Source organism: Trachurus japonicus, chromosome 12 (assembly GCF_045865225.1).
Source record: "Trachurus japonicus isolate A0001 chromosome 12, Traja_1.0".
Lineage (NCBI taxonomy): Eukaryota > Metazoa > Chordata > Actinopteri > Carangiformes > Carangidae > Trachurus > Trachurus japonicus.
Window position 1 is genome coordinate 30819481 of NC_140918.1, and position 25352 is coordinate 30844832.

General features: G+C 40.0%; 1 protein-coding gene across 9 annotated transcripts in view; it reads right to left on the reverse strand.

Moving 5' to 3' along the window:
- tcf4 (transcription factor 4) overlaps positions 1-25352 on the reverse strand; it is a 217779-nt gene that overhangs the window by 164690 nt on the left and 27737 nt on the right. For all 9 annotated transcript variants that reach the window (XM_085794234.1, XM_085794230.1, XM_085794229.1 and 6 more), the window contains one exon: positions 743-798. In XM_085794234.1, the coding sequence (XP_085650360.1) occupies positions 743-798 (56 nt within the window). The remainder of the gene's footprint in view (positions 1-742; positions 799-25352) is intronic.

Here is a 25352-nt window from a genome sequence, read left to right on the forward strand (position 1 = left end):
CATAGGGCCCTATAATGTCCGCCATCACGGAATCTCGGACAGAATCGCGGAATTGGCCAATTAACACGGAATCTGTTTTTAACGCGGAATATCACAGAATTTGACTGAAATGCTGTTTTCGGGTGGAAGAGGAATTTATATATGGGGAATATTGCACAGAGGGAAGCAAATCTGGGTGGAAAAGTGTTGTCTGTTTGTTACCTCAATAAATTTAAAGTAAAATGACAAAAAAACAACTGAATTCCCAAAAAATTAAAACGGAAAAAATGGGACTTCCAAAAATTAAAACGGAAAAAACTGAATTTGGGGAATCTGAGAACTGTATGTCTCTAAATTTTACTGTATGTTTATTATCACAACGGTAGCAACACTTGAACAACAATAACCAGTCATATAAGTTAATGGAATTGCTAAATATTTCTGGGGTTGAACAGTGCACAAAAGAAACTTGATAGTTTGGAATTGGAATGGTCACTTTGGCATTTGACTTTGAGAAAAAGATATACAGTAAATAATAATATCATTTGCATTCACATCTGATTTGTAGGCCAGCAGCACATTGTTTCATTTAAAACACCACACATTTTACTTTGCAGCTCCTGTGATTACAATATCACACAGGAAAAATGATATTATAACCAACATGTTGTAAATGCAATAGTGCCCACAATGTGTACCAATGTCAAAGCTTACAAATAGCCCATTTAATGACAGGAATAATGCTTTTGTTACTATGTCTTACCTTGGAAGGGCGACTTCCACTTGCCCATGATCCTGCACTTGTTCGCTCTTCTGCATCTGTATGAGAGGGAGAGAGAGAGATTTAATTGACTGGAAGCAACACACAATAGCATTAATGGCAGTTTTGAGTTTGGAAATATGGCCAAAAAAGCGTGAGCAAAAGTAAACACAGGGTCATTTCATATTCATGGGATTCACTGCATTTGATGTTATAAACCCATAAACCAGTGACTTATTCATCCATTGTTCTTGTTTACGTTTACCCTGCAGCTGTCATACTAAGCATCTTCAATCCTCAAAACTGCATTTTAATCACTCACATAATCAATATCCTTCATCGCTTTCAACATAAACATGCACCAACATTTAATAATCTGTATACTATTATTGTACTGAGTCTATAATCGAGACAGCAGCATATATTATTGTCTCTCTAGTCTACATGTCATTAAACATTATTGATTATGATTGTAGAGCCTTTAATGTGTCTCTGTGAAATTTAATGGTCCTCTAAGCCTCCCACAGTCCACTAATCCTCGCTGTCATCACACTGGATTCAGGATGTTCTATCTGTGAAAGGTCACTCTGCCAACTGAGAGGTCACAGGTGTCCTGATCACAGCCACGCTGAAAAGTCACAGGATCACGGAGTTTTAATAGATAATCTGAAGTTACCATTACTACTGCTAAAAAAGGTAATACTGAGACATTGGAGGGACAGTGAACCTCCAACTTATCAAGAATGGTTTAACAGCTTCTTATGAGCATCTCATTTACAAGATAAATAATAATCTGGACACTTCCTCTGACATCTGGGAACCGTTCCTGACACATTCCAGGGAAACTAGTACAGATTAGTGCCTCGCTACAGTAGTTTTTCTTTTCTTCTTTAGAGCCAACACATGAAGATGCAGCCCAGTGGTTCAGACAGGTGGAACTGGTTCAGGTTAAGGATGGGGGTGGGGGGGTTAATGTAAAACATTGTCTCCTTTATGGCTTTGTTAAATCTCATCTAATGTTTATTTTTGCATTATGCATATAGCCCATATGGATCTTTTGAGTTTGTATATTCTTATGTTTATTATTATTACTTATATACTCTATGTGTATGCATATGTATTTTTTTAATCATTTATTCACATTCATTTTATTTTATTTATTTTCTTATTACTATTTTTTTTCTCTGTTCCTGGTTTACCAGCTTTTGCTGTTTTATGTCCATGTGTTGAATATCTCTTCCATAATATTTTTACAAAATTCTTGTTATGATATTATATGAACACAATGCTTATTAATTATCATTTGATTTGTCATTGCTTTAAATGAAACAATTAAAAAAAAAGTATGATTAAAAAAATATGAGTGCAGAGGTCAAGATACACTTAACTCTACAGAGAGAGAGAGAGAGAGAGAGAGAGAGAGAGAGAGACACACACACACAGGTAGATCAGTTCATCAAGCTCTCACTGACACACACACACACACACACACACACACACACACACAGTCATCTCATGTATTGTATTGCACAAATCTCTCTTCAGTAGACACTCCATTGTGTCAGTGTGTATAGCGAGCAGCTTACATTCACTGTCAAGTCATTTGGAATGTCAGCTTATCTGTGTCTGTGTGTGTGTGTGTGTGTGTGTGTGTGTGTGTGTGTGTGTAGTCGATCACACAATAGAAATTAACAGTTTCAGTTACACAACGCCTTTTGGAGTCAAACCAGACAACATTATCAAAAAAGTACCTCTGGGCTACTGATTTGTAAAACAGAATACAATTGAATACAATATAATTTATGCAGGTTTAGTTCAGATTACATGAAAATGCTTGATGGTAAATTGGATTAAGCATCAAATATAGGTTATGTCTGAGGAGCAGTTGCATTGACGGTTTAGCAAACACGCACAAAATGATCAGCTCCATTTAGGGAACACACACTTGACGGCACAGGGACAACCTTTCAGTTGAATTCATAGAAGACAGCGTAGACTCCAAGAACACAAACTTGATTGTTTGGGAACTCACTCAATCAGTTTAGTTCAGGGAACACTGGATTTTAGAGCTCAGCTTTAGGGAACACACTAGTTTTATTTGACAGAAATTCATACAGTAGGTGCGGTTCTACATATAAACCTTAACCAGTATTCAACAATAAAACAAAAGAACTCTGACAGCTGGCTGTCGACTAAATCTACCATCAAACTTTTGGTGTTTATATTGAGCAGGCTTGAGCAACCAACCCATTGATATTTGGATATGTAATTGTGACAGTTGCTACTTTATATTCTATCATGTACAATATTCAATTACACAGATGGCTGTTACCACTGTAGAAAAGGGTTAGGGTTCAGGTTAAAAATACAGTCTGATTGAAAACAGGAGAGGAGGAGAAGGAGAAAATGAATTAAAAGTAGAAGAGGAGAGTTTGACGGGAGCTGGTCCAGATGGAGAAGTGGAAGTGCTGATGGGAGGAAGAGGATGAGGAGGATTGCAATTCCCTCAACCAAGGAAAAGCATCCTTCAGTATTGAAAAGTAAGAGGTGGGGAGAGATTGGAAGAGAGGGAGAAAGGGAAAAGGAGTCGGTGTGTAGGAGTTTAAAGATGTGGAGGAGGAGGAGAGAAGGAGGAGAGAAGGAGGTGTCCATATGTCCTGCACCTGATAAGGCTCCGATTGAGGGCTATAAATTACATCAGAGAGAGAGAGAGAGAATTTACACACAAGCAGGAAAACACACTCTTAAAAGCACACATACCTCTCTCTTCCTCTCTCTCTCTCTCCCTCTCTCTCTCAGTCTTTGACACACATAGATGCACGCACACACAGACACACACACACACACACACACACACACTGCAGGTTATCTATCATCAGTTAATGAACTTAGACTGACAGACAGCTCCATGTCTCTCACACTGATCCTATTAAGACCTGCCTGACACAAAACAGACTCCTATTAATACAGTTAGCCTGTGTGTGTGTGTGTGTGTGTGTGTGTGTGTGTGTGTGTGTGTGTGTGTTCGCTGAGGACAAAAACAGGCCTGTACCCAAGTATGACCACTGAGCCACTCTTTGTGTTATTTAGACTGCGAGATTGGTGTGTGTGTGTGTGTGTGTGTGTGTGTGAGAGAGAGAGGGAGAGAGACCAGTCTATGAAGAGTGAAAAGAAGTGAATGAAGAGAGAAAAATATCATTATCATATTATGCTATTGTGCAAATATACCTGTGTTAAAGTCCTTCCAGAAAAACCTTTTTTTTTTGTGATGGTTGCGCCAAAAATCCTTGATTATTTGGTGGGTTTTCCTATAAAATACGTTGGAATACACGGGGTGTTTATGCAATTTTATGCGATGAAATTGTGGGAATTTGCTTAAGGGTATAATATGTAGGAATTCCCTCCATCCAACTTTGCGGTTGCAAATCGGAACGTATTCTTGATGTTGCATTCACGTGAAATCGGGCAGACGTCAGACAGACAACAGATGCTGCATGTAACAGGATAAACAAGCGTCTATGTAAAGAAGTGGTCCGCCAGCACGAGGAAAAACAATACAGGCGTGACAATATGTTGTCATGGTGATGTCGCATTGTTTACCTGACCCACGTTTTACCGTCTTTCTCTCGTGGAGTAAAATTATATCCGGTTGGTTTGCCGACGGCCGTCTGCCTGACTGCACCTGAATGCAACATCAGTGCCTCCGTCCTTCCTCACACTACACAGTGGTGACAGTTTTAACAGGCGCTACCTGGAAAACTTAAAAAAATGGCGATGCAACATGGCCACCTCGGTTCGGTGCGCCCCCCCTTGTATATTTGTAACGACTTGTAACAACTAATTCTAAGGTACGAGAAAGCTTTCATTTGTCTGCGGGTGTGATTCGACTTTAGTGAAATACATATTTATGAAAGCAATATTTGATTTTTGCTAATAAAAAGCCAAATAAGTTACATACTGGGGCTTTAAACAGCAGGAGCTGGAAAAATGGCATGTGATGAAAAGGGGAAAAAAAGGGATTCCCATATCACCCTGCTCTCATTTCTGTATCTTTTGGCCTGTCTCGTGTGTTCACACACACACAGACACACACAGAGCTGTCACTAACATTACATGCCTTTGTTCCAGTCACTTAAACAATAATTAGATTTAATCAGTGGGCTAGTATTTATTCTCTAACACACACAGATTTGTTTATTTTCTTGTGTGATAACGTTTCACCTAAGTAACATCACGTCACTTATGTTATGTTCCCAAGGCAACAGGAGAAAAATGCCTGCTCCGGTGTGTAGTACGTAAACATGCAACACTTTTCAACTTTCTGAGATATGTGACTTTTTTTTCCAACGGAAATGCAGGGATTATGAAACGATACAACGTGGGCGACATGGACAGCTGGATACTGATTCTTATTCTTCAACCAAGTAGACCTAAGACTTGATGTTAGATCTTATTAGTAGAGATGCACCGATCCAATACCCAGATCGGATATCGGCTCCCATATTGACTAATTAGCTGGATCGGATATCGGATGAATGAGGCCGATCCAGCATTCTGATCCAGTCATTTCTTTGTTATTAATGCCATACACAGCAATACAGTTACAGCGATCTAGTGTTATTTATTTCGCCTCCGAAATACTGCACCAGAGTAAAAAAAAACAAAAAAAAAAACGACCAAGGTCTTTGTGTGAAGAATAATCAGGTGAGAGCAGATGTGAGTTGGCCTTGTTGCCTTTCACTCTCCATAAGGAGAACTTTGTCTTTTTGTACAGATAACAAAATCTCTCATCCTTATTTGGTCAAAAAAAAAGACAAAACACAAAACCATTAGTATCGCACTATACTATTTACAGTATAGCAATTATTATATTGTGAATTATGTTGGCCACATTATCAAATAGAGAAAGTCTGCTGTTGTGTATGTTTGTATTGGTAAGGTGGTGTGAGCATGTTAGCCAAAGGCCCTAAACACACACCCTTGATGATGATGATGATGATGATGATGATGATGGTAATAACTGGTCTCTGACAGAAATGAGGACAGGTGGTGATGCTGCCAGGAAGTCAAGCATGCACGCAAACACCTGTGTGTGTGTTTGTGTACCTGTGAGCTCTATAGAACCACTGTTTATCTGGTCTCCACCAAACTCTATCATTAATTGTAGACCTGCCCCATCCCCCAACACACACACACACGTCAAACAGCATGTGGTGAACAGAAAGAGCCCTGATTGTCATCAGATCTGTTCAGGTTTTTCTCTCTCTCTCTTCAAATCAAACATCTCCTATAAAATCTGATGTTTCTGAAGTCGACATATGCTCCTGTCTGTAACACAGAGCATATCTGTGTAGCTGCAGTCTAATATGAAAACATTTTTGTTAGACTTTGGTGATTTGCTCAGTTTTAAGTGATGAGATTGATCTAAACACTGTAATGTCATCAAACACTTTCTCAACTGAGAATTCAGAGACCACAACTGCCACAGTTACTATGCAGCATAATGACTGAATACAATGTTTGGAAGAAATGACATGAAACACCAGATCCATTAGAAAACCAAAGTGTGGAGGTTGTTTTGGGGCTGTAAAGTGATGTGTTAATGTCCTGTTGGGTTGGAACACGTGGACTCAGCCTTGGCTGAATGTTTAAGGTTGTATTACTATTCAGACATGTGGCTCGTTTGCTTTGTTTCCGATACAATTGTTGGATTTTTCTTTTGGGTGGTTTGTGTTCACATGGTAACAGGCCCAAGCGGTCCAAAGTTGTAAACAAATTCCATGCACAAACTCAACTGTTCTCTCATTGGTCAGAAATCTTACCTGGAAGGAGGAGGCGTTAACCCAGAAAAAAGCTGCAGTGTTCACATTAGCCAAAGCAATAGGGCTGACCCAAAAAATTCCAAGCTTCGAAGCTTCGTTCGTTGCCATGGTAATCGATCATGAAAGTCCGTGATCGATTTTTTTTTTTTTCCCTTTTTGACACCGGTTCTCATCGGCAATTGTTACATTGAAATGAGTAGGCGACTTGGCATCCTGGAAGCCTGCCTGATTTTGGAGATATGCAGTGTTTGTTTGCCATTACTTTCATTATTTCCGCTCGCGCAAATCGATTTTATGTCCGCAAAGCTTCAATTATCAAAATATGGTAATCGGGTCAGCCCTACAAAGCAACCGGGCCTTGGTGTTAAACGCTCTCTTTCAGAACAACTAGGTCTGAATACAGATCTGAAGTCAGATGTGAAGTCTCAGGCTGTAAGGCCGAATAAGAGCTGTGTGTGTTTCTCTGTGGATTCAGGAATGACTGATAGCAAACATGAGTGAACAGAAGAGAAGCTCAAACTGCATCACAGGACATTGTCCACACAGTTTGATTGACAGGTGATGAAGAAAGAGATGGAGATGAAACAATAGAATGAAGCACAATTTTCCTGAAGCACCATCCCAAGGTAAACATGTTGTGATGTAGACACATGCACAAAAAAAAAAGAAAAAGAAGAAAAAAAACAGATACAGAGAGGAGATGAGTGTTGTGGAACAGGGTTAGAGAAGTAAGCCTTTATTCAAATAATAATGTGTTAATAATTTCAATGTAAAGGAAAAGACAAAGGATGACTTAGAGATGGACATGGAGGACGACAGAGACGCACACATCTGATTCAGTCATTTTATATAATACGAGGAGAAGCTTCTTGTACTTTCACTGGACTACATTCATGTTATTATCTCCAGGGCAATACACACACACACACACACACACACAAACACACAAACACACAAACACTCACACTCAAATGAGACAGTAAGAATTAAGAGTCAGATTATGTCTCTGTATCTTCTCCTTTAAAGCTGCTTAAACTGTCTAACACCATCAATCCTAGTGTGTGTGTGTGTGTGTGTGTGTGTGTGTGTGTGTGTGTGTGTGTGTGGCTGGACAAGCAGAGGAAGTGATGTACTGTAATGAACATTTTTTTCTCTCTTGGTGTCTCCCTTCTTTCCTCCCCTCACTTCCCTCTTTTCTTCCTTTTCTGCAATTTCTTTTTTTGTCTCTCTCCCTATCACCCGCTCCTCCTCCTTTCTTTGTTTGCCTCCACCTGTCTCTTCTTCTTGCTGTTGTTTTCTTTATATTTTGCTTCATCTCATTCTTTTACCACTCGTTTTCTCATTCCTTCTACTTTGCACCTTTTCCTTTTGTCTTTTTCTTTTCCTGCCCATTATCTCTTCCTCTTTCCCTACACCTCTCTACCTGTCCTCATTTCCTGAATTCACTCCTCTTCTGTCTCTTGTCTTTTCTCTTTTGTCCTTTTCTTGTCTTCTTTCTTTCCTTCCTTCCTCCATCTTCTTCTTCCCCTCTTTCTCTCTGACACTGTCCTTTCCTTCCCTCTCTCCTCCTCATCCCGTCTTCCTCCACAGTTGTTGGGTTAAACACTGGGACCTGAGAACCTTTGAGCAAGGCACAGCAGCTTCTCCTGCTGTCTCCTTGGTGACGAAGCTAAGGTCAAGAAGACAGGGAGAGGAGGATGGCATCTTGTTACCGTAGTAACAAGCTCTTCAGATCATGAGGATGAGAGGTCAAACATCTTCATAAACTTTAAACAGACGCAGCTGCCTTCATATCAACGTTTAGAGACTTTAACCTGGACAAGTGAAGGACTGTGAGCTGTAAAATGCTGTGTAAAATGTGAATGAGAATATAAGGCATTGCTGGGAGAGACAGACAACTCTGGAGGAATGAAGCTTTAACTTTAAAAACTAATCCTAGAGAAACATCATCAATCAAACCAAAATGGCAAGGCAATTTGATTTGTATATCCCGTTTTTACAAACAGTTTGTCTCAAAGGTCTTTACATGGCATCATAACAACATCCTCTGCCCTTATATCCTCACATCCACTGAGGAAAAACTCCATAGAAAACCCCTCTAACAGGGAAAAGTTGGAGAAACCTCAGGGTGAGCAACAGAGGAGGGATCCCTCACCCAAATGTCAAGAACCACGTAACAAAACTGTTAAAAACCCAAAAGTTAGCATCAAAACTCTGCGTAAGACTACATTCCTGATTTAATTGTGATGTTCTATTGGTAAATTAAAAAAGAGGTTTCTATTAAAACCAGATGTACTTGTCCGACCCCGAGGAGAAAAGGATCCATTTGCTCTCATATCAGAGCTCAGAATTACTTCAGCTCTCCTGGACTCACATACATGTTGCCTCGTTTCCTTCAAAACCAGCAGTAACATTACAAACCGGCCTCAGCGACTGTCTAACCGAGCCAGACCTGTTCCCGAGCCAGACCGGGTCAGATGACGGACTTTCTCCAACTTGAAATCTTGTTTTTTTTCTTTTTAAGGAGGAAATTGGGATTTAAACGGTTAATGATAAGAATTTCATTGATGTCTCTGTCTCACGCACATTCAGTCAGTGTGTCAGTGTGTCCCTCAGCAGCTTACTCCTGCACACGCACACACACACACACACAACACACACTGAGGCCAGCATTTCCTGTCATTAGTCAGCAGAGCCATTCTATAACTGGAACATCTGGACTCCAGTGAGTTTAGTGCTTGTGCCCTCACATGCACACACTTTTCCATAAGTATGCAGGCACAAACACGCGCACACACACACGCACACACACACACACACACACACACACAGGGAAACACTTGCACATCATGCAAGCACTGTACTGTAGCACACACAGCAACATAAACACAGTGAAAATGCTTTATATTTCTAATCTTTTTTTTTTTTTTTTTTTTGCTTTTTTCTGCTGTTTTGTTCAAAAAAGCACATTAAAGCAGGAAAACAAACAACAGCTTGGAGAGCTAATGGCACGCTAAATGAAGAGAGAGAATAGCTCACGTAGACCGAGAGAAAGAGAGCGAGGGGGGGGAGAAAGCAAGTTCAAACATGGCTTTCTTGAATCAGCCGTGTTGTGTGTGTTTTAAAGACAGCCGGGCTCAGAGCCTACAGATGCCTTTCCAAAAAGGGAGATTAATATTGATAATAAGAGGGCCGGTCCTTTTTGTTTTGTTTTGTTTTGTTTTTTCTTTCCATCTCTGTGGTGGAGGAAGAATAAGCGGCGCAGGCGATTCCTTTGACAAACCCCCTCGTCTCTCCACACAGGCCCATGTGAAGCTGAGCCAACTGTGGCTTAGATCTCTACACACCATCACAACCAGAGGACCAAAAGGAAACTCAAAAATGAAATGAATAAAAAAGAAAAAAAAAATCTGTGTGCGAACTGGTGGGAAGCTAAAAAAGCAGCAGGATTAGCAAAACTTTTATAAAGACTGAATGAGAACAATGCAGATGAAGGTACAGAGAGCCAAAGGCTGGCTGGAAACTAGTTAGAAGCAGGAAACAAAAAAAAAACCCAGAACAACAGAAACTGGCTTCCTTGAAGTGGTTACTGATTTAATAGTGACATGATTATGGCGTAATGACTGGAACGTTTCAGTTTTAGTGGCTGGAACTTATCAAAACTGTTGCAACCGTCCTAAGCTGTGAATTAGTGTCACTTATTTCACTACAAATGTTGCCATTTGTCACTGAAGCACTACACACACTGCCATAACTTTATGACAGGTAACACAAAGTGTGTGTGGGGGGGGGGGGGGCATGCACACACATCCACATCCAAAACACAGATTCTATTGGCTGATACAATGATGGATAACTTGCCATTAATATAAATATATATGCTATTCTGACTAGCTTGCTCTTAAATCATGCTGTACATGAGGGCTATTCAACTATATTTTTGAGGGGGCCAATTCTGTTGGAGGGCTGTGGCCTGTGGGCCAGTCATTCTTCTGTTACCATTTCATTGACAGCAGCAGTATTTATTGTTATAATAAATAATCACGTTACAGTTCTGATTACTTCATTTTAAAGGTAATAAGCTGGATAGGCTACTAGTTATTCCATTCCCTAAAAATAAACAAACTGGCTGAAATAGCGTCAAACATTTCTTCTGGCAAAAATATTGCACAATTTCTCTACTCTGTCTTCACTTTTAATGTTAGGTTTTATAAAAAAACATTTTTATTTTTCGTATGTTTATGATAATTCATTATTATATATACACTGTATATTATTATTATTTACTTATTTTATCGGTTGATGGGCCGGGGGCCGGTCTGACTTGACTGGCGGGCTGGTTTTGGCCCGGGAGCCGCCAGTTGAATAGCCCTGCTGTACATATTACCAGAAGACAGACTCATCACACATCACAATGCAAACTCGTCCTCTTACCCACACAGATCATGCAACATCTCTACTGATCAGGGATCAGTGTGTGCATCAAGTGTGTCAGCAGGCTCATTTCAGCCGATTGTTCTGCGTGTGGAGACATTTGCACCTTTTCAAAACTACTCTCAGACTTCTTGTCAGGTTTTAATCATGACACATTTGCACTCAGCTATTCTGATATCTGACAGCCCAGTGTCAACGGGGTAGAAAAGGGATTAGAGTCAAGACTGCAGTCTGAGTATTCAAACCACCTCAAGCATGACCACAGTTACTGAGGATACGTCAGGAACAACTTACAACAAATACGCATAGGATTATTTGCTGAGTAGTCCTTCATGTTTTGATTCATGTTTCTGTGATAAAGTTGCATGTCTTTACGTCTCACTCCATCTGTAAGTGATCTGTGGTGGTTAAAATTGTGATAATGGCAGCTGAAAATACAGTGAAATTAGCCATGACTGTACAAAGTTTATATTGCAAGAGCTTGTCATCACTTTAAAATACTTCAAACGCTAGAAAAAACACACTCCCTTGAGGCAAACACCTGCCTCATGCCTTATTTTTCCAAGCCCCTCCTCCCCCTCTACACACCCCGAGCTGACTCAGTGAGCAGGCAAGACAGACAGGTGGACACTGAGACAGCGAGACAGTCACACAGAGACAGGCAGACAGTGTTTCAGATGAGTTTTTTGTCAAAGTGAGTCTCTGGGTAGATTTGTGCTTGACAATTCAATTAAGGCCTCTTTCTCTCTGAGGAGGTTTTTGTGTTTGTTGGCTTTATAAAACTCTATCTCATAGACACCTGCCAGCTTAGAGCTAATGCAAGCAGAGGGATGAGTGAGCTCAATCATACAGAGAGAGAGAGAGAGAGAGAGATTTGAAACTGGAGGAAGTCCAGTGGGTTGGATGGGGAGAAGTGAAATGGTCTCTCAACAAGTGCAGAGAAGCCTAGAAAGTAAATCAGGAAACAGTTGTGCTGCGTTAAACACGCTCGGAGAATTGTACCTTGACATCTGCTTTTAATTAGTGTGGAAAATAAAAAACAGTGCTCAATCTTTCTTTCTTCTCCCCTCCCTCTCTCTTTTCTTCTGTCAGCAGTGACAGTGATTCCTCCCTCCATCCATCTGTCCTCCTATGGTTTTCAGTCGGTTTTCAGTCGTCATTGGGAAAAAAAAAAAAAATCCATGCATTTACCGCGACTACCGAAACCATGGAAACGTGAACATAAAATTCCACCGGAAGAGCAAAACCGGCAAAACAGGCTTACTTTTTTGGCATTCGGAAAAAGATGGATATGTACAAGCAAATGTACTGATACGGAAATTTGGCTGTTGCTCTGATGATGTGAAGCTGACTCTGTTTAAAGTGTATTCCACACCGCTGTACACTGCACATCTGTGGTCAAATTACAAAAAAAACGAGCTTTCGGAGATTACAAGTGGCATATAATGACTCTTTGAGAATTTTGTTAAAACGGCCCAGATGGACCAGCGCCACCGAAATGTTTGTGACTGCTCGAGTCAACACTCTTCAGTCTGTCTTAAGAAATATCATGTAGAAGTTCATTTGTCGTCTTAACAACTCAGAAAATCAGATTGTGATGGAACTGACAAACGTTGCATTTAGCCACAGCCTAGATAAAGACAGGACACAGGGGTTTCCATGTGTCCTGATTGAATGGACTATCCTGCTAAACACAGTGCTACATTAAAGGGATAGTTTAGTTTTTTAAGTTTAACATCTGCAGTAGAAAGAAAAACTTTTTTCCGACCAGCTGATGCATTGTAAATTTTCGCTTTCTATCGTACTGGGATTTCTCGTAGGCCGCAAAACTATGCTGATTAATTTTCCCCCATTCACAACAGTGTACATTTCTACTGCAGATATTAAACTTAGTGGCCTTTTGTACCTCATACAACCCCACTTCAAAAAAAAACTGAACTATCCCTTTAATAGTTACCTGTTTTCTCCCACCCTGCCAGAGTCACTAAGCTAATATGAGAGAGGAACATCTCCGAACTCCCACGCATTCCTTAGGGAGTCTAATTATCCAAAAAAAAAGACAAATCAAGCATTATTCATTAAGAGTGGTGGTGATACTGAGTGCTGTGTTTTAACTGAATCCTCTAATGAAACTTTAACAGGAGGATGGAAGATCACACTCACACCTTTATCTGATTTCATTAACACCAAAAACAACTTCTTTCCTCCTTTTATTCCTCTTCTTTCCTTTCTTCTGATCTCTCCCTCATCCCCGCAACCCCACTTTGCTGCCCCCCCGCCCCCCTCTTCTATTCATCTCTCCCTCCCTCTCTCACTTTCTTTCTTCTTCCCTTTTATCTTCCGCCTCTCCTCGCTCTTTCATGGCGTCCTGTCGTCAAGTGTAAACATGACTGAGCCCTGAGCCAGAGGGGTTCGACTCCTATCAGCTCTTCCTCTGCTCTCGTCCTCCAGTCACGCCCCCTCCTGCTGATACCGCTGAGGAAACGGCCAGATTCACTCCAAAAATCAGGAATCAGCCACTGACAACTGCTTTTTATGAAACAAACAGCAGAGAGGAATCTAAAGAGGACTGACTCCATGCTTTTTAAATCAGAAAATACTGACACTTTGGGGTTTTTTTCAATAACCCCTCAGAAACTGAAACTCTAGTCCTGCTTCTGTCATTGAACATGTTCATCAAACACTGTGCTGCACTGCACCCAGCGCCACAGCTACGGTCTCCGTGGTTACTATAACAACAGTCATGGCTTTATTAGGTCTGGGCACAGGTTTAGGAAAAGATCAGGATTTTTTGCTACTTCCTCAACATTTGACAATCTTTGTTGTCATGGTAAAGTTGCCATAACAACGTGAACCTTTTCATGTGGGAATCCAACACCACTGTGTTTTATTACCCATCTGTGCAGCACAACCTCAGCCTGACACCGACTCTGACTCTATATACAACATCACCACACGTTTCCTTATGCTACTGTCATGATCACTACAACCGCTAGATGTCGCCTAGCAACAAACTGTAACAGTGGGTGAGAATAACCTGCTACACAAACGACTACTAGGGCACATCATCATTTTACAGCGTCATCTTTTCCAAACCGAACACCACTCGCAATCTTAACCACGTGTTTATTATTGTTACCGAGACAACGAACATGGTTTGTCTGCTGCTGATGCGTTCCATTGACTCATATCACATGGTAACATTTACAATAAGAGTTTTGTTTTTGTTTTTTAATTCTATTTGACTGAAGCGTTTTGTCTCTTTTGTGGCTTCTATTTTTAATCTGATCTCTGTTTTAGCTTCTTTTACTTCATTTTATACAAATTGAATAATGAACTTTCAATATTGCTTAGAGCAGTGGTTGATGCGGTTTAATCTTAAAATAGGTAGAATGACTATATTTTAAGTGTCTTCTTTTGCCAACAGCATTACAAATACGCAGGGTCACAAAAAAGTTAATAATATCATATCTGAAGGAGACTGCAACATACCTTGCATTGGAAAAAAAAATACATGTATTGTAAGAGGGAAAAGAAAACAGTTTGTTAAAGTATGGAAACCTTTTTTTGGAAAAAAGGATGAGAATGTTACAATAACTTGAAGACCATCACTACTGCTGCTTTTTCAGTTATTTATTTGTTTTTACTTACTTACTTCTGTTACTACTGTTTTATTTGTATTATAATAAATATTTTTTATTATTGTTTTGTTATATTGTACACTTACACTTGTACATTATTTGCTATTGCTTTGCTCATTGTTGTTTGTATGTTTTCCATATTTAAAAATTTAATAAAATATTGTTAAAAAATTAGAATAATATTACTACAGTCTTACATATTTTCACTGATGGGATCTTTGATCTTCTCACTGATGGTTGTATTTTAGATATTAGAGCCATTTGACGCGGTCAAAATCAAGAAATAATCCGTCCCTGGTGTCCTAACTTGACAGTTTCCCGATTATTCCATTGCAGACTGAAGCAGCAGTGAGACTGTGGTCCAGTAAAGGTGCTGAAAAGTGTGCTGCTGCTGCGTCTGCTGCTGCTGAAGTGGCCACCACAGTCAGACATGATGAATTTGTGTGCCGGTTGGGATGGGATTAAAAATAGCTGCACACGCACGCACGCACACACACACTCACACCACATGCACCTGTGCAGGAAGAGCCCTGTGCATTAGTTATGTAGCAGTTGGTTTGTGGTGCTGATGGGGAAGTGAGAGCGGGGCTCAGGTGAATTCCATCAGATCTGGTCCAACCCACTAATAATAGACGAGACCACTGAAACCAACACAGCATTAGCAGCCATTTACTGAGAAATCAGTCACACAGTCACTCTGTTGAGAAGGACACAATCAACACACACTCAGAACCTATACAGTCATAACATGAGGGGTTATAAGTGCCATAATAAGTACACATTGCTTGACATTGTGGTGGAAATTTTGATGGAGTCCTATTCTGGTTAAGTCTGTTAGAATGATCAGTGTTAACCAGGGTTTCCCGCAGCGCTTTCCTGTTAAGGCGGCCGCCGTAACAACAAAGAGCTGCTGCCTAAACTAACGTCTTAAAAAAAAAAAAAAAAAGTAGCGATACCCCCCCCCCCTGTCGGACGATTGCCTTCATTCATCTCCATTCACCTCTGCATCCTCTCACAGAGAAGCGTGCATGCATAACAGCAGCGTGTGGTGAAAGCGAAACTTAATGCGCCCCCCACCCCCGGACCATAGATCGATTCGCTCGCACCAGGCCTAAACATTTCCACTACAAAATGATGGTAAGTTCAGTCAGCAGAATTTCTGAGAGACATGCTGCAACCACTATACAGTGGTAATCTAACTGACAGCCATGCTAGCAGCTATTTGCAGTGTTTCCTATCTTTTTAGACAGGCTTTCAACTGGTATTGACATTGAGGGGCCTCTGTAAAGTTACCTGTAATTGTGCTGTTATGTATATTTTGTTGTGATCTCTGTACCGTATTTTATTGCATTTTATCCTTGTTGTAAAGCACTTTGTGATTTTATCTATGAAAAGTGCTATATAAATTAAATTTACTTACTTACTTACCCCTAGAATTTTTTTCTGGCCCGGTGGTACCCACCAAAAAAAGCTAGAAGAGGCGCATGGGATGGCATATTGGGGCAGTCGGATTCGGTCAGGTGGCGCAGCAAGCAGTCTGCAATTTATTGCATACACATTTTTGTTCACCCCTTCAGACATGTTAGTCTGTGATTTTCAGCCTACAGTGGGAATGACAGCTGAGAATATTATATAATATTCACCTCCCCACACACAGAAACACACTTAAAGAAATGCCAGGCCATGTCTGTTCTGATGATACAAGTCAGTGGTCCTGAAATCAACATCTCGGAGGTGATGTCTTGCGTCATAACAGTCCTTCACTTTTTAAAGGGGGCAGAGCGCCATAGTTAGCTTGCTACAAACCTTCAACATATGCTCGCACACTCGCATCATTAGTAGGCAACAAAGCAGGTCGACTCGCGTTGCAGAACAGCGCAGCACAGACGCTCCCAAACAGAAATGATTATTGATTTCTGAATGAATGGGACCGCTTATCGTCGCTTATCATTGGCTTTTTTTTTTTTTTTGGGCCTGGCGGGGGCTCTTGTTACAATTGTAAGGGAAACATTGACATGAGACTGTACACTCAGTAGTGTGCTCAACGCTAACAGGCTCATGACGACACCAACAGCCAGAGGTTTAGCAGGTGCAACATTTTCTTTCTTTTTGTTATCATTCTAGTTTAGTGCATTATTGCACTGATTTCTCTGTGAAGACTAATCACATATTACACATCAGGAACAAACAGCATGAAGCAGCATGGGAGAGTCTTGCTCAAGGACACTCTGACAAGAAGATGGATTTCAATGGACAGAGGGGGCGAGATGGGATTAACACCTGCGACCCTCCAGATCCAGAAGAGTTTATCTAGCAGAAGGTCATCAGTGACCAGTCCACCGTTGTACAGCCACAGACTGAGAGGGGACAGTTTGGGTCAGTGTACAAATTGCCCCATCCCATTATCCACAGACTGAGGTATATTCAGTTTACAATGGTTCAAACCTAACCAAGCATTTTTCCTGATTTCTTTTTTTTTTCTGAAAACACAACTATTTCATTCCAGCACTAACATGGATAAGTCAATTTCTGAAAACTGTTACCACTGATCAAAGATGAATTAGCGCACAAAGACAGAGAAAACAAAGACGAGTGGAAGACGCACACTGTGTTAACAAAATACTAACACTGCTAATTGTAGCTCCTTTCTCCTCTCTCTCACTCACACACACACACACACACGGTAATCATAAGTAAGACTGAAACTAATGTTTGCTTCTCTGTTTCTCAGAGGATCTACACTTCCTCTCCTCTCCTCTCCTCTCACTGCATGCTGGGAGTTTTATTGTGAGTGTGTGAGTGGCCGTGCAGTGTGTGGAATGGCTACGAGAGCTACAAACTTTTGGACCATCTGTGTTGGACTATTTGGTGTCTCAACCTTCACCTTGTGGCTTTTCTGTGAGAGCAGCGTCTGGTTCAGCTCCTCTCTGAGAGGCGTGCTGCTGGATCTCACCACTCAGCCCTCCACATGGACCAGTGTCCGTCCTGCCTCCCTAAATCCCCAACACATTGCTGCAGAACAGAGAGAACACAACAGAGAACTGTTCTGCCTAAAGCTTGCTTTGGGAGCTTTGTTAAATTTGAAAATGGATATTATGCTGTGTACAACAGCAGGGCAAAGGTAGTATATGACACGCAAAACTTAAAGAATGTGTTAAAAAAAAAACATCAACACATGGGGGGCCTTCTACTGCACCATCATTCTTCAAACCACATCAGCAGATATCTGCTGTTTTGGTTTCAGCCACAATGTTGTATCAAACACTTTAGGTTCTCACTCCTGGTTCTCCTTATGTGATACAGATACACATAGAGCTAAAGCCGAGGTGTTTCACTGTGGCTGTGGTGATTTCACTGGTTCATACGGAAGCGTATTACATTCACTTGGAAAAAAACACTGGACACACAATTTTTTTTCGTTTTTTTAATTAATTAATTTGTTTTTCTGAGTATTTTTTTCCCCTCCTGTTTTTCAGAGTAATTCTGAGATACCAAAATCCTGCGAGAAGCTCCCACCTGAATGTAATGTAAGGATTGATTTCAAAATAAAGGCGCTACATCAGACTGCTCTGATGTAGTGACACTAGGTGGTGTTCTGTCATGACAAGTCGAAGTCGTCCCCTTTCAATATCAATCTGAATTTACAGGGAACACATTGAAAATAAGAAAAATGAGTGGAGTTTTCCTTTGAAAATCTACATCACCTTAGGGTTATGGGTTAGGGTATTTTTAAATCAGTCCTTACACGCTAGTAGTATACATGTAGCACAAAATAATGCCAGGGATAGCGCAAGTGTATTTTTTGAAGTGGAGCATATGTCACTGATCTAAGATCAATAGATCAATAGATCCATGATGAATTGGAGGCTCAACCACAGTGGTTTAACGTTACTTGCAGGTGAGAGCTTCTTGCGGGATTTTGAAATCTCGTTAAGTCAGAAAAAAAATATTCAGAAAAACAGGAGGAAAAAAATACTCCAAAAAACAGGGGAATATTTAAAAAAAACAAACCAAAAAATAAATTACTCTGAAAAACCAAGAGGTTTTTGTTTTTTTTTGTTTTTTGAGTGAATGCAATACGCTTCCGTAGGTTCACACATTTCAGCACCAATGAAGTAACTAAATTAGAGACTGGAGTCAGTGTATGTGATTTGTACTGTTCAGAACTTACATTGAGTTAGGCAAGTATTTTGCTTTCATTATTCAATTACTGCTCCATCAGAACAACAACAAATGAATATGTTAAACAATCTTATTTAAGTACAGTGCACTTTTAAAGGTTGTATAAATTGTTCTTTTTAAATAAGTTCTTCTTTGTGAATGGTATTATTTCCATGTACTGTATATTTTTTAATTCGAACTGTTGAAAAGAATGAACGAGAGATGATAATAATTCATATGGTGTTATTTAAACTGTATAATATTTGTCAGTGATTATTAGGAAACGATGCTAAAAAGACAAAGGTACCCCCACCTCCCTGATTCCCACTTTTCTCCCTGACAAGGCTGTTACCAACGGCGACCATTAACGCCAATTGGGGAGAGGTGCATCGTGGGATTGCCACCTGGATGGCACATCCTTTTCTGGAAACGAGGAGTGAGAAGCCGTTAACGAGTTAGCATGTCTGCATGGGTGCAAGGCTGCAGCGACACACAGAGACACACACTGACACACAACCAGCATGACACACACGCTCCGACTAAAACAGCAAAACACACCCACACAGAGCAAGAAAAAGAACACACACACACACACAATGAGACGAACACATACACACTGAGATATCGCCTGCAGACATTCTCTCAGTCTTTCTACACTTGTTGATTGGATTCCTACACAAGAAAAAGACTGTGTTCACTTCCATCAGAGCGACACAAACGCTGCATTCAGGGCCATCTCAAAAGTCAGTTCTGTCTTGTCCTTGTCCAAATAAACACTGAGGGAGAAAAAAAAACGGAGATTTCTATATTGACCACACACAGGTCCGTCCTTTCAAACGCTCCACTTCCTGTGTCCTGAGGTACTGAAATGACATTCTAACCTGTCCTTCTCCAACCACATCAATGTCCAACACCAACATCATCCAACCTTTCACTGTCCATGCATTTAATGGCAGAAGACTGGTGTGTATCCTGGGACAATGAGGAGTTTCTATTTGGTTATAAAAAAAGTCTCACGTTAATGTGGATGAATCTACGCCACCCACACTTAATGGCTCCATTTTCGATAAATATATCGTTTTGTCTTTATCGTTATTTTGTTATTTTAATTAATGGTGGAAATGCTGGGAGAGCCGACCAGCGTTTTCTTACTTTCGGTTTCGCGGACACTGAATGAGAATAACGCAGCCGTATTGCCGTTTATGGTCGGGACTACGACGGTAACTAAACCTCTTTGAACCTCTGACTTTAATTCTTGATGAATGAAAACATGAGTCTGTCTTGCGCCGGTCGAAGAATTCTCATAAATGTAGTGTGAAAACGCTTCGCTTTTCCAAAACTCCTCGTTGTCCCTTTAAATATTGTGCAATGTGCATTTGTTAGCCTTTTTATATACAGAGAGTACAGGTTTTGAAAAGGGTTTAAGTTCACTTTATAATGGAGTATGTCCTTTTATAGGCTCCTACAGTATTTGTGTGCAGATAAATGTTAAAAATGCAGACTAAAAATCAAGAGAATCGGCAATATCGTAGAATCGCAATTTAAATCGAATCGCCATCCATCGAATCGGGAGAAAAGCATATCATCCCAGCCCTAAGAGCTGACAACAGTGATTTCACCATATGCAGATCTAAGGACAGAAACATTATAGATAAAGTGAGAACAAGTCCCCCTGTGTTTCATATTCTGTTAGTCACAACCCCAAGGACTGACTCTGTGTCCTTGTTGGTGGGTGCTGGTCATCTGGCTGGGAAACGCAGCTCTAAGTCCATGTGTGAACATTACACCTTAAAAAGGGTTAGTCACTGAACGCAGCGTGTTGCGCTACAGCTTCATTGTGTGCCACATAATAGTGAACAACACTGAGGAAAACATATGTTATTTTTGTTGGTAAGTACGCTCTTATTGTGAAACAGCAGATTTTGAAGGCAACCTGTGACAAATGACATCTGTCTGGTGTTAAACTCTCCAACAATGCCTTTGTCTTTCTCTTTCTCTTTATTTGTCTCTCTAAAGCCCCCCCTCCGTACCTCCACCTCTCTCTCTGTCATTCTCCATCTAGGTCTCTCGCTCCTCAGTCTGTGAATAGTTAATCACGCTCTGTTTTTGCCTTATTAAGACTTAATGCAGAGAACAACAGCTCTGGTTTAAATCAGGGGCTGTGACTAAAATCAATAAATGAAAACCAGCCTCATCTCCCGCTCTCTTTCTCTCCCCCCCTCCCTCACGTTCAGCCCCCCACCCCCCCTCGCCCACCCCGTGTTTGCTGCAAAACTGTATCCCATGTCTTTCACTAACTACATTAGAGAGCAATTACAGCTTAATGGCTGTCGAGATCCATTATCAACATTCATCTAACCTTTAAATATTTCAAGATAATACCACTTTAATTTGAGAAAAATTTAATGGAGACAGAGCGAGAGAGAGAGAGAGAGAGAGAGAGAGAGAGAAGGTTTTTCTCTTCTTTTCCCCCAGTGAAAACTCTCTCTCTCTCTCTGTCTCTCCACTTTTGCATTTCCCCCTTTTTCTCCCTCTCTTTCTCCCTCCTTTTCCTTCCACATCTGAACTTTCTACAAAAAGTAAAAAAGTAATATAGCAAAGTTGAATAGATGAAAACATTTTGTAAAACACATCAAAGATAAAAATCTAATAAGTAGAAATAAAAGACTCATGAAACCACTATCAGGTAAACATCTGCTCCATCCGTCCCTCCGGTGTCAACTGTCTGCAACCGACATGGTGAAATTTAGACTAGAACCTCATTTTTCTCACTTTCCAATGAAGTTGTTGTCATTTTGTCTCAGAGTCCCCTGGAAAGTCCTGAAAAACACCGGGGAAGTTCCAAAAAAAAAAAAAAAAAAAAAAAGCTACACATCACTGTCTGCAAGAGAATTTCATAAATGTCAGAGCCCGCAGAAACCATTCAGGCAGCCAAAAGCTGCTGGAGAACTTCAAATACAAAGTTGGTTAAGTCATTTAGAGAGTAAAGAAAGTGTGATTAAAAATGCAATTAAAAATGGTAACGAAAAATCGTCACACTGGGGAATCTGGTTCTGTATTTTGGACCTATAAAGGATTTAACCTGTTCAAACAGTAATATTGTAGGACTTAACTTAATTACGGCCTATTTCTTTTACGTATAACCAAATTTGACTCAACATTCCTTAGGTGAGACAAGGTAGAGTTACTAGAGTTTTTTTTTAGTTTTTTTTTATTATGTAGCACTTTGAGATTGTTTGCTCAATATAAAGTGCATTACAAATAAAATTCATTATTATTATTATTATTATTACATAATTATATCTTTTTCGCCAGTAAAAACAATTGCAATGCAAGCAGAGAATAATAATACAAAAGTAATCAGCAAAATAAATAAATAGATGAATATGTAAAGGAAGAGTACAAAAGAAAACCAACAGAAAGCAACAACAAAAACAACACAAAAGGACATCATTACTGTATTATTGAGGAAATTAGCATTAATGAATCACAGGCAGACACAATGTGACTGAGTGTGAAACAAGCTGTTAGTTCAGTGAACTAATCCTCACAACTTAAACTATCTGTATATATGTCAATGCAGCTCCAGCCGGATAGATGTAAACGTCACCGTCTTCTAACCTGCATAATACCGAGTTATTCTGTAAAGCATGCTTAATTAACTCAGCTGCTATTATTGTGTGTTAACAACCAACAGCCCTGACTTTGTATCAGATGTAAGTTTCCCTGTTTTCCCTGCACACACACGATTGCACAATACATGAAACACTGTTCCAGTGGTGTAATAAGTAAAACACCCCCACACTCTGAGGACAACACAGTTTAAGTCTGCAGAGAGAAGCAGCGGCAGCCTCAGCAGAGTGAGAATGCAGCTTGTTAAGGAAACAGGTAAACATTTTCAGTGCTAATTTGCTCCAGTTTGTTTGCCATCAGGCCAATTTGTATTGTTCCAAACCAAACGCCACATCCTACCACAGATGAGATTCATAAAGTGTGGCTGAAAACAGCAGCAATCCAATTAATTCACACTTAACATGCTACACATGTGTGTGAGAGATTTTCTCATCCTCTGAGAGCCTGCTGTTATTTCACTGGGCTGCAGTTATTTTTAAAATATCCAGAGTGAGAAAAGTGCTGCAGACATAATCCCCAGGCAGGGTTTTTTTTGTTTTGTTTTTTTGTGGTTGCTGGTAAAACAGTGATGTGCAGAGGTATGAGACAAGCTGAGAACACAGTTTTGGTCCCAGTCCTCCCATCAATCCCAGTAAACAGCAGCCCACCAGGATGTTTTCTCTGCTTTTTGTGTGATGGTTATCAATGTTCACACCAGTTAGAGAGCGCCTGGTCAAATATTTTAAGTGGACAAAAAAAAACATGAAAACTTTCACTGGCTGTCAACTTACATTCATATTCAGCCTTTTTTGTTATGTTGAGAGCACTCCATTGTTTTACACACATCTAGAAACCAGTCAGGAGTTCTGAACAATGCTCCTGATTTTACACATTTCACACTTTGAAGATGCAGATTTCTCCAGCTGGTATTTACTATTTACATGGTGAAGAGAAAGCAGGGCTGGAGGCAGAAACTGCAGGAGCGAGCATCGCCAACAGAATTAATGTAGCTTTAGTGCTAACTCTATTTTTTTTCTATCACTCAGAGGACATGATCTCTGTTGCTCTAAAGTGGGGCTGCTCAATACGTGGATCGCGATGGTTGTAGTTGCTTTGTTTTTGTACTCCTAGAACCGCCAAGAGGTCATTTTGACCTCCATTCATTCTAATGCAAAAATGGTAAATGGACTGCATTTATATAGCCATATATATTATATAAGCAGCCAGACACACAACTCAAAACACTTTATAGTAATGCTTCACATTCATATACATACACATACTTTACAAAAAATAACAATAGCCGTTGCTAGGCAACCAATATAGACGACTCTTTATTTTTCTATTTTTCGAACAGTGTGTGTATATAACAATTTTCAAAATTGTTACAAATTTCTGAATTCATGTCCATTTCTCATGAGAGCAAGGGACTGTCATTGTTATGTTCAATGTTTATGAGTAATGTTCATTTGTTATCTGTTTGACACCTGTTTTAACTGTTTGACAACTTTCTAATATCTGAACTTGTGTTGTGGGATGAGGTCAAAATGACTAACTAAATAAATAACTAACTATCTAACTATCTAACTAACTAACTGACAAACTGAGTGACTAAATGGACATTCTTTAGCCCAGATTGCAATGATTGGAAAATCAGTTTTATAATTTTTTATATACACATACTGTTAGAAAAATAGAAAAATAAAGAGTCGTCTATATTGGTTGCCTAGCAACGACTATTGTTATTTTTGGTAAAGTATGTGTATGTATATGAATGTGAAGCATTACCATAAAGTGTTTTGAACTGTGTGTCTGGCTGGCTTTATAATATATATGGCTATATAAATGCAGTACATTTAGCATTTTTGCATTAGAATGAATGGAGGTCAAAATGACCTCTTGGCGGTTCTAGGTAAAATCACTCTTTTTTTCGTTCTCTTTTATACTAGAATCGTGAAAACGCATAAGATGACGTAGAACACACTTTTAGGAAAAGTCACCGACTGGGAGACATAGGGTTTTTACGCAAACAGAGTTACGTGCATTTTAAGAAGCGAGAGAGGTCAAAATGACCTCACGGCGGTTCTAGTGTTAGTCTATCATCCATCATCCCGAATAGTCTTGTGCCCATCGGTGATTGGTGATTGAAAGGATGATCGGCAATAGATTTGTTTTCTTGTTAATGTTATAAAACAGGTGTAGACTACAGCTACGCAGCGCTGCATCCATTGTGCTCTGGTTGGGCTGATTGCTGCTTAGATGGCGGTTGGATCTTTACATTTTGAACTGTTTCAGTGCAGCCAAATACCAGGCTAAATAGAAAGTAATTGAATGATATAGAATTAACTGCAGAGTGCTCCTCTGACAGCTCGTCAATGCAGGTGAGTCATTTTTTTGTGTGTTTTTTCCCCAACACGCAGATGTCTGTCAAAGTTTGCCGTCTTGTTATTGTTGGTCTTTCACAAGGTACAAATCTATAACCAAGGTCGCTTTACTCTCTCAATATCAGTTATACTACATAGTGTTATATCATATATATGTATATACTGTATATAGTAGCCTATATGACAGTTGTGTGCGGTAAAAGTGAAACTCGAACGGTCCAATCATCGGCCATCGGGGGGGGTCGTAGCGGAAATAATGAAAGTAATGGCAAAGAAAAACTGCATATCTCCAAAATCAGGCAGGTTTCCAGGATGCCAAGTCGCCTCCTCATTTTAATGTAACAATTGCTGATAAGAACCGGTGTCAAAAAGGAAAAAATATATATATATCGATCACGGCAACAAACGAAGCTTCAATTTTTTGGGGTCAGCATTAATGAACACCTTCAACAATGTAACTTTACTTAAATAAACTGGTCATGGCTCCAGACTTTCCTCCATATCCTATTTATGGCAAATCTAGAAGAAACTAGCTCTTTATGTCAAATCTGAGTTGAAA